Raw genomic sequence first — 11,052 nt, 5'->3', positions numbered from 1 at the left:
GAATAACTCCTACCAGCTGCCCAGCCATTCAACCAGGCCCACCCAAGTTTACATACAAACTGAACTACCACAAACCCTCTCTGAAAAGATGTTGTTGGAACACTGTAGAGTGGACTCTTTGTTCTAAATAATTGAATATTTGTGCAGCCTACCTTACAATGTAATACCTTTTATAGACTATCTTATGAGCATTGTTAAGGGATTGAAACTATCATATAAAGAATCTGTTCCTCTCTTTTTTTAAATTTCAAATTTGGGATATTACACATACTTTTTTGATTCCATACTGTTCATCAGAGATCACTGACAGGGCTTCAGTTTTCTCATATTTGGGTTATTTTAATATCCTTAGATTTAGTTTCAGTTGTCAAAGACACTTGAACCCTATTTAGCATAACCCTTTACCAATTCTCCGTTTTGGAATATATACTTAGGAGGTTAGTTTTTATTGGCAGAGAATAAATGTTATCATTGTGTTTTGTATATAATTTAGTTTAGATATCAGTGATTCATAGTTTCTTCGTGAAAGTGATTTTAAAAATAGTCCTGAATGTACGGCATAAAAACAAGCTTGTTATTGTTGTTATGTGCCATCAAGTCGGACCCGACTCATAGCAACCCCTCCTTGGGTTTCCAAGACAGTATCACTATGGAAGTAGATTGCCCAACCTTCCTTCCGAAAAACAAGCTAGTCACTTTAAAAATTCAATAAAGAGCTGAGTTATTTATCTGATCCATGTAGATGTCTAATCCACTCAACTCCTTCCCTAATTTTGACAGGACTGGCTGAATTTTCCTTTTTTAAGTATACTGGTTATAATTATCTCAAGCATGTTCATATGAGCTAAAAGGCATTCATTACCTAGTTTAGCTAGTCTTCTCTTGAGAATCAGATGTCCCTGTTTGTAGTCTTGTTCTGATGCACATTGAATGGATAAAGAACCTTCTAATTGAAAATAATAAACATGCTAACGCATAATGCCTATATCACACATGTTGGCTGGGTTCTTGATAGGCTATTTCCATGCACATTTCAAAACAATGCGTAAATTGCAGCCACGTACTGAAGCCCGCATTCATGCTTGTTGTTGCTAAAACCAAAAAATCAAACTCACTGCTGTTGAGTCGGATCCGACTCACAACAACCCCTCCTTGGGTTTCTGAGGCAGTATCAGTATGGAAGTATATTGCCCAGTCTCTAATCAGTTTTGACCCAGAAGGACCCCATGTGACACAGTAGAACCATGATAGAGAGTTTTATACACTGTAATCTTTATTAAAGGAGTTTGGGTGGTGCAGTGGGTAGAGTACTTGGCTGTTAACTGAAGGGTCAGTTGTTCAAACTCACTTGCTCCATGGGAAAAGGTTGCAGAAGTCTGCTTCTATAAAGATTTACAGCCTTGGAAACCCTATATGGCAGTTCTTCTATGTCTTCCAGGATCCCTTTGAGTTGGAATCTACTCAGTGGAAATGGGTTTGTTTCTTGTTTTTCAGTCTTTACAAGAGCACATTACCAGGTCTTTCTCTATTGAGAAATCAAGGGAGAAGAAATTCTCCTTCATATAACAAACAGGATCTTTGTCATCATCTATGGTCTCATTTCCTCTCTAACAAATAAAAATAAAGTCAAGATTATGAGTAAAACCTTTTTTGGAAGAGTGAAATCTGCTTGTATTGACTTTTTACATTTTAAGTTGATAACCATGACATAAATTGCTATACTGAGCTTATTTTATGCAACAGAAATGACTAGTGATTTTCCTTTTTGTTTTACATGCAGGAAATCAGAAGATAGTAGTAATGGTATAGAAAACAATGCCCCCAGGCACAGAAAAAATTCAGTTACTTCCAAATGATACTCCAAATAAAAGGTAAAATTTATTATACACTGGCTCTCTATATATATTGATCCAGTTACTTTTTAAATTTCTAAGTTGGAACTAAAAGACCTAGTATTCACTAAGTGCTTGATTATTTTGTATGTGATTAGCAGTAAATTTAAAAGTAAATCTTACTTCAATGTATTTCTTTCTATATATATTTATCACTGTAGGTTGGTTTCTTTTACAGCTTTTCATGTAGCCTTATTTACCCCCCTCGACTTTTCTTGATACTTTTTTAAAAACAATTAATCTCATATATTCAGTGTTGTGAACTACTGCGTATTGCTGTTTAGATTCAAAATTTTCATAGTTTACCAACACTTCTCTTTGAGTGTTTCGAGTTGGAGACCATATCTCTATAGTAGTTCAGATCCCATCTCCTAGCACTTTTTGCTTTGATAAAGTTATAATAAATTGATGTAGAAGAGCCAGGACATGCTAACTGTGTTTCATTATGCTTTATTTTACTCAGGCATCTGTGAGCCAATGAATGAGAGAGATCATGTCACGATCGTGGGAAGATGTCTAAGGAATTTGTCTTTCAGCTTTGTTTATACTTGCTCTTAGGAACATCTGCCTTTTTATTTTGAGAGAATGAAAAAACCTCAACATGCTCAGCATTGGCTTCATGAGCAGTATGTGTGGACTCAGAGCTAACAATGTATTTTCATTCTGTGATTATTTTATGTTGATGTAAGGTAATTTGTATTAAAATATGTTTTATGAGCTATAACACAGGATAGTTTATTTAATGCTGGTCCTCAAGGGATACACAGAACAGACACCAGCAAAACCAGCTAATAGTTCATGGAGCAAATGTCACTCAAGGCCTAGTTATAACCAAAGATCATTCAAGAGGAAGCCTTTGCCATTTGTCTTAAAAAGTTTTTTTTTTTTTTTTTTCAAAAAATTATGCTTATTAAATATCAAAGCATTTGTAACAATTTCTGTAAAAAGTTCATCCCTTTGTGATACTGAAAAATTGTATCTTAAGTAGGAAATGAGTATTTTCTGCCTTTTCTAATTGTGGTGACACTATAATATCTAGAAGAAAAACATACTCTTCATCCATAAATAATGGTTTAAGAAGGAAATAAAACACTTGCCCAGAAGCTTTCTTAAAACAAAAGCAAATTTTCCAGACTTTATCCCATTTGTCTCTGCTTCTCTATTGCTTCCCCACACGAGGCTAAAGTATTTCTTAGTATTTCACACAGTAGAGCTTTTTTCTTGTTTTAAACTGTGTTTTAGACTTCTTAAGATATACCTGGTGTTAATGTTTTAGAGTATAGGTCCATATAATCATAAGGCTATATTGCCACAGGGATGCTTCTGTAGTTCCTGTCTGCTTCTATCCTTGATTCCCTGTTGAAGGTCAAGTTTCTCCATGCTGACTTCACTTAAGCCACATGTCTTCAAGTACAATTTTGGTCAGTTTGTGGAAACTAATGCCACGGCTAAATATCTAAAAATGCTTTTAAATGTGAATTTCTTTGACTGAAATCCTGAGACGGCCCGAACACTAAATTGCTACCTAAATGTTTTCTGAATGCTTAAGACAAAATAAAATTTTAAAAATAAGATACTTACTTTTTATTGCATGTGTAACTGAAGTATGTTATAATATAACTTAAATCAAATGAAATATGAATAGACACAAAAAGTTGTCAGTGACCTGGACTGAAATATTAAAATCACCCACTGTATAACTCGGTTAGCTGGGAGGTGATGATGTGAGACTTGATGCTGGTGCATCCAGTAGTCCACTGCTCGCAGTGCCACAGGGTTCAGGGCAAGGTCAGAAGCAAAGAGAGGAGAGCTTGGCTTGGTGACGAGTAATCCATGATTCTTATTGGCTAATGGATTAAAGATTGGGAAAGAAGAGTGAAATGATTTGAAAAGAAAAAAAACAAAAACTTAGACATTTACATGATGCATGGACTGTGGAAATTACAACAAAATTCTGATTGTGAAAATTATATGGCATCTTAACCAATGTTTAAATATCTTACAAATATGAATAATCAGTCCCCAGCAAACATAAGGTAGTCACTTGCACTTCCATGCTGGTCATTATTTTATTGCAGCACTATTTTGTTATAAAGAATGTTACCTCCACATACATGTTTTGTTTAACACATACATAGTTTTTGAATATATCGCTTAAGGTAATAGCAGACTGCATTACACTATATTCTTGGTCTCAGAGCAATCTGCTTCCGTAGTGTTACTGTACCCAAGGAGGGGTCTCTGTGAGTCGGATCCGACTCAATGGCAGTGAGTTTGTTTTTTTTGGGGGGGGCTTTAACTTATTTTCATTATTAATTTGATAAAAATTATTTGGAGTAATATCTGTATGCTTGTAGACAACTAATCAGTTACCTTAAAATCTCTAAATAATCTGAGTTCATTGAAAAATTAGTGAAATCTGCTGTTTGACTAAGTTCATCTCACAAGGGTATATGTATTTGTAAGAACAAAACCAAAACCAATTTGTAGCTCATTTGAAGTGTATGTCCTTCCGTTTTTCTAACATTAGCTATTTAGGCTAACAGAGTTTCAAGCAAGAAAAATTACTCTGCCCCCAAGGTAAAAAAAAAAAAAAGAAAGAAATATTTATATAATTAAATTGAGTTTTTAAATGCCAGTGCTTGCTATTTATTTTTTCTAGCAAAGACAGTTTACTTCAGTCAGTTTGAGCAGAAAAAGTATTCAGAAAATTAAAGTTGAATTTTGGGTTTTTAGAGTCTCACCGGGGGACTTCAGGAAAGTTACTTCACTGATGTTAATTTAAAATGGGATGTTTCCATTAGTTATCCTCCTGCAGATGATAAATGGATTAACTAGTAAGGACCAATTATAAATTCAGTGTAAATACTAAGCAAGCAGAAAAGCTGGAGTGGGAAAACTACTCCAAGTTTATAGAGTAATCTTTCCAGCTAACAGGGTTTTTTCAGCATAATAAGTAGATTTAATGTCATAAAATTCCCAGATACTTTCATTTTCAGTATGTACTCAAATGTAAATCGAATGCCTTTGCAGTCTTTGTGATTTTCTTGAGCATTTAGTTCTCAGGCTAAAACCTAGAACTCATTGTAGTTTTTCTTCTCCTTTATTAACCAGTTCTTAGTGGTCATGAATCCCTGTTCTTTTGGCCTTCTTTATAGTTCCTTAACCCACCCCATTGCCTCAGCTACCTGACCTTCACCAGCTATAATTTCTAAGGTCTTGATTTGTTGTCCTAATTCTCATCTTCTGTCAACCCATTTCTCACACTGCTGTCCGAAGCATCTATCAAAACACAAATCTCACTATGTAACCTACTGTGGCAAGTTCCATGCCAAACTTTTCCAGGCTCACCATTAGCCATTTCTTAATATTGTAATTCTCCAAATCACCAATCTCTCCCCAGTGTGTCCAGCCTAGACTCATACACACTCTGCCCAGAATCCTTTACCCCCTGCACACCCTCTGCCCCTACTTGTCTAACTCAAGTTTAACCCTCAATACATTACTCAGATGTGATTTCCTGAAGGATCAGTCCTGTCCAGTGGGCTGCGTATCCTCCTAGGTGCTCCAGTTACACCGTATCACATAGTGTGCATTGCCTGTATTATAAATATACATTTCTTTGTCTCTTTCTGGATTCTGCCTTTTATATTTCTATGCTCTCTACCTCCCTACCGTAGTGACTGGGCCATTAGAGACGTCGAGAAATGTAAGTTGAAAGAATGAGTGTGCAGATAAAAAACAGCAAATTCCATTTATTTGTATTTATTTTTAGGAGAACCATTTAAATTGTGATAAATCATAACAAAAAAAAATTAACAGGGAAAAGAGGTTTTTGGATTTGTTTTTATTATTATAGAAACCACATAATCATGCAATGCATTTCCTTTCAGATTTTTTTTTTTTTTTTTTTTCTTAAGTAATGTGTTAAGGCTAGTGACCAAAAGGAGTTCTAATTACCTAAATCATTGGATGGGTTATTTACCTTTCAACTTTTTTAAATTCTAAATTGTCCTCTATTTTATATAGACAGTACAAATGTAAACCTCTTTTTGTCTTTTGTTTTAATAAAAAAAAAATACTGGCTTTAAGTAAAAGCATTTTGGAAGTTGCATTCCTTCGAATCATACTATACAAAGTATTGATATTTTTGTCTGCTCTACTTATGTCCTCTTTTCTTCCCCCATCAGATACCTTACAATACTTTTGAATACTTTACAATCCAGTTCAAAATTTTATTTTAAAGAAACAATTGAAAAAAAGCAAACAACTTTTATTGTTTAGTTTTGAACACAAAATCTTTTCTTCAATCACATTCTTCACAAGACAATGAAAATTTCCATCCCACCGTTCCCCAGATCTTCATCTTTGTGCCGCTTAACTAGATTTACACAAAATTATTTACTGAATGAAGATGTACTATATTTCCTTATAGAAAATGAATCTTAGCTAGTTGTGCAAATCTGTGCAAGGAATCGGTATCTTTCTCCCCATTAGTATTGTTTATCGCTAAGTGGGAATAAGGTCATGTGTGCCAGTGTTAGTAAAAGGCACAGTGATCTGCTTGTAGCATGCTCTGAATAAACATTTATTGAATGAATAAATAGAAACGTAATTGTTTGGAAATCTTAAATCTTAAATTTTATATACTTACATAATATCTAAGGTGCTCTGGTGGCATAGTGCCTAAGGCATTTGACTGCTAACCAGAAGGTTGGTGGTTCAAACCCACCACCCACTCTACGGAAGGAAGGCTGGGCAGTCTACTTCCATAAAGATTTACCACCTAGGAAACCCAAAAGGGGGTTGCTATGGCTCAGAATCATCTCCATGGCAGTGAGTTTGGTATTTGGTTTTTATATAATGTCTGCTTTGTTTTAGATTAATTGTGGATTCATCCTTCTCTGGAAACTGCCTATGTGCACATCTTTCATATGATATGGAGGAATGTGTTTGCACTGTATCTAGAAGGTTAGTTACATGTTGTTAGTGGAGTTCCTAGCGTGAGACAGGTAGTGTCCTAAACGTTTAGACGTGAATCATCTCATTCAATCCCCACATCATCCTATGCTGTAGAAAACTATTATCTATTTGTTACATATGAGGAAACTGAAGCTTAGAGAGATTAAGTAAATTGCCTAAAGTCACCTGGACTATACTTGTTTAGAATTAGCATTTAAATCCAAGAAGTCTGCCTCAATAGCTTAGGCTTCACATTGAACAGCTTCGACTTGCTAGTTACATGTGTTTTAGAAATGAGGCTATTCTTTTATCATCTAGTTTTTATGTGTATATACATTTCATTTTTCAGAAGCTTTGGCAAACTTGTGTCCCTTCAATGATGCTGGGGAATCAACACACATATTTGTTGTGGAAAGTTTTCTTTTTTTCCCCTAATTTTACTTATCAGTAGCAGGGGTGGCAATATAATTTGTCATCTAAACACTGAGAATGAAAGGAAGTTACCATTACTTTTTTCAGAAAGACAGCAAGCGGAAAATGGACAGAATAGTCACTCATTCAGCCTGCAGGGAGGAGCTAAGTGCTTAGGGCTGTTCCTTTCCAGGCGTAGCAGTAACATGTGCAGCTAGTGTGCATGTTGCAGAAATTAACTTCCAAGGAAATAGCTACGCTTACCATATGCCAGATGAGACTCCCCACTGAGAAGCAGACAGTATAGTGAGCTTATGATTTATTACTTTACCAAAACATCTATGATTAAGATTTATTAGTATTCAAATGATCCCCAAGCTATAAGACAAACTGGGAAAGGATGTTATAGTTTTGATTGCCTGTGAAATGAACTGAACAGTTCTTTGAATTTGCTTATCTTTTGATTAATGTGTCATAATGAAATATCTGTATGATTCTCAAAATTAGGAAGCATATTAGTTACTTACACCTTTACAATAAAATTTGCTATGAAATCAGTGAAGACCACTCATGAATAACATTGCAAAATTACTTTTAATCACATGGTTAACCTATGAGTTCTTTATTTTTTAATCCCTCATTTCCCAAATGGTAAAATTCTGAGGAAATTTACTTAGGGTATAGGTTAAAATCTGTGTATTATTTTGGTGTGTTACCTATTATGCTTAATAACTTTTGTTCATGAAAAGTTGATATTGCTATACAAATCCTTATTTTTCTGAAGTTTATTTTATAAGGAAATGAAAATATTTGTTTTTTAAATATAATTAGCTACAATGCTACTTAATTCCACCTAAAGAATTTTACAATATGATTATATTAACTGCTTTTGTACCTGTATCAAGATAGAAATTAGACCATAAATTTTACTTTTTAAAAATCAGACACCATGGATTTAGTGTGACATAATTACTAATAATTGTAATGTTTACTTTTTTAGTACATATATCTAATTCTCATCAATGCCTTTCTGTGTTGTGTAAATATTATAAATGACTGTATCCAAATATTTTTGTTTTTCTTTTCTGTTGCATAAATTACCTATCTTCTATGCAATCAAATTCAATAAAACTTATTCTGTGAATTAAAAATTTGTGTGAGTATTGGACAGGATATTCTCAAATGTTTAATTATTAATGTTTAAAAGTGAATTTATAAAGGCAGTAGATAATAGAAAACATCAATATTTTTCTTTCTATATATCACAAATTCAAGTTTCATTAAGATACTTCATTCTTCTCAAGCTCACCTAAACAGTACACTTAAAGCTGGGCCTCTGTATTTCAGAAAGGAAATCAGGAATTTTCAAAACATACCAGTTACGTTTAAAGGGCAATATGACCAATGGGCATTTGAGATAAAATTGATGTAGTAAATTGCCTAAAATACTGAATAGGACAAATATGCTTGTTATCCTGAGTCCATTTTTTTCAATTTAGCAATGTGATTTTAGATTGATTCAGCATAAATGATTGCAAACTGCTTCAAAATTGTATTCCATAGAAGTATCTCCCACTACAAAAGGAAATATTTCACATAGGGCCTTCTAATGATGCTAACAATTAAAATGAAAAATTAGGAATTTCAGTATATACCATCCTTGACTCTAATTGAAACAAATACATGTATTAAAATGATCAGTGGCTGACAATGAAGTGTTTGTGTTCTAAACCAAATGAAGCCAATTTGAAGACAGTGAGTAATTGTGTTTGGGCAATGGCTAAATTAAAAAAAAAACAGATGAAGTAGACACATTTTTCCATATTCCTCAAGTTATGTGTAGCTAACAACCTTGGATCTTATGAAACAAAGAGAAGACTGCCTAGGGACCTCAGAATCTGAGGTCCAATGCATGGGTGAGAGCCTGGTTTTGCTTTTTGCCTCATATATGTAGGACTAGGTGCTATAAAAACCAGCAATGGGTGAAGACAAAAATGGCCCCAGGAGAAACCTGTTCTCTCTAGGCAAAGGAATGAAAAAGGGGCAATCAAGCAAGAAAGACACTTTTAGAATACAGTTAGTCTAGTCTAGTCAAACACTCCCACTGCAGGCCCGCTTCTATACCCAGCAGCAAAGGCTAAATGGGGAGTTTAAAGATTAAATGACCAAGATGTAATGAGATGTCCCATCACTGACAGGGTAGTATCAGAATTCAGAAGGGAGAGTACAGACTTTCCCTACATAGTGATAGTAAGATATCCCTCATTTTCCTTGCTGGAATGGTGTCGAAGGAGGCCTGCTGGGAAGGCTAAACTTCCAACCCCATCCTGGAGAAGTGAGATGTCCTCCCTACCCAGAGAGTCAGTGGCGATAAACTGAGGAAACTGGTATTTCCAGTTCTACCTGACAGTAGTGAAGTGACATACCCCTTGTCCACCACAACAATTTCAGAGGAGATCTGCTAAACCTAAAGATTTATATAAAATTTACAGTCTCCATATATGTCCAAGTTTCAATAGAAAAGTATGTCATACTAAGAATCACAAATTCTCAACTTGAATGAGGGGGGAGAAAAACAAAACATTGAGATAAAACATTACAATTATCTAAATGGTTTTAGAGCAGACATCATCAAGATTGTTCAAAGAGAAATTCTGAATGAATGAAAGAATTTAGTGTCAGCAAAGAAATAGTATCAGAGAAGAAATAGAAGTTAATAAGAAACAAATGAAAAATTTCAGTACTAAAACATTACATTAACTGAAATGCTCATCAGCAGAATGGAGATGATATGAGAAGCAATTGGAAAATGTGAAGACAACAATAGAGATGACACAATTTGAAAAACGAACAGATGATAGCAAAAAGTAAGCACTAAAAGTACTAACTCAGGCACATATGGAACTATAACGAAGGATATAACATTCATATGGGAATTCCAGAAGAAGAAAAGAGTAGAGATGAAAAAAATACTCAAGGAAACAATGCATGAAAATTTTAAGCAAATAATTTAAACAAGTATCTTGAAAGTTATGATTGAGAAATAGCACCTTACCTATTGGAGAAAAACAATTAGAATAACAATAACTTTCTCACCAGGAACCATGAAGTCCAGAGGAAGGGTCTCAACAGTTTTAAAAAGATGAGGAAATAAACAATCAAACAACAAAATCTGTCAACCAAGATTTCTATATCTGGCAAAATGATCTTTGAAGAATTAAAAAGAAATAAAGACATTCTCCGTGAAAGACAAGAGATTTTGTCACCAACAGACCTACCCTGAAAGGACTAAACAATGTTCTCCAAAGAGAAATGGAGTGATAAATGTTAAGTATTTAAATCATCAGGAAGAAAGAAAGAACAATGCAAATAACAAAGTTATAGGTAAATACAAAAGACTTTCTTCTCTTCATGGAGTTATCTATTATGTATGTAAGAGTGAAAATTATGGTCCTCAAATTAAGTAAAGGAAATATAAACAGGAATGTAAAGAAACTTAAAAAGAGATAAGGTATCTACAGTTCTGTGGAACTAATGTCAAGGCTACTTAATTTGTCTTTACATGCTGAAGAGCACATATGTCTCTTTGAAGACTAAGGTGTTCCTAACCCAAGCCGTGGTGTCACCTCATATGCATGTGAAAACTGGACCGGAAGCCTGAAAAAGAGTTGATGCTTTTGAGGTGTGGTGTTGGTGAAGAATACGGAAAGTACCAAAGACTGCCAGAAGAACTAACAAATCTGTCCTGGAAGAAGTGCAGCCTGAATGCTTGGAAGTGACAATAGCC

The 11,052-nt window shown here is 34.4% G+C and overlaps 1 protein-coding gene across 1 annotated transcript in view; it reads left to right on the top strand.

Annotated features, from left to right (window-relative positions):
* EMB (embigin) overlaps window positions 1–1,856 on the top strand; it is a 52,027-nt gene extending 50,171 nt beyond the window's left edge. Inside the window, exon 8 of the mRNA XM_042782267.1 lies at window positions 1,781–1,856. Within this exon, the coding sequence (XP_042638201.1) occupies window positions 1,781–1,856 (76 nt within the window). The remainder of the gene's footprint in view (window positions 1–1,780) is intronic.
* The last annotated feature ends 9,196 nt before the right edge of the window (window positions 1,857–11,052 follow it).

Source organism: Orycteropus afer, unplaced genomic scaffold (assembly GCF_000298275.1).
Source record: "Orycteropus afer afer isolate SDZICR_OR568_19922 unplaced genomic scaffold, OryAfe1.0 scaffold00277, whole genome shotgun sequence".
Taxonomy (NCBI): domain Eukaryota; kingdom Metazoa; phylum Chordata; class Mammalia; order Tubulidentata; family Orycteropodidae; genus Orycteropus; species Orycteropus afer.
Note: the sequence above shows the minus strand (reverse complement) of the source record. Positions and strands in the feature narration are given on the sequence as shown.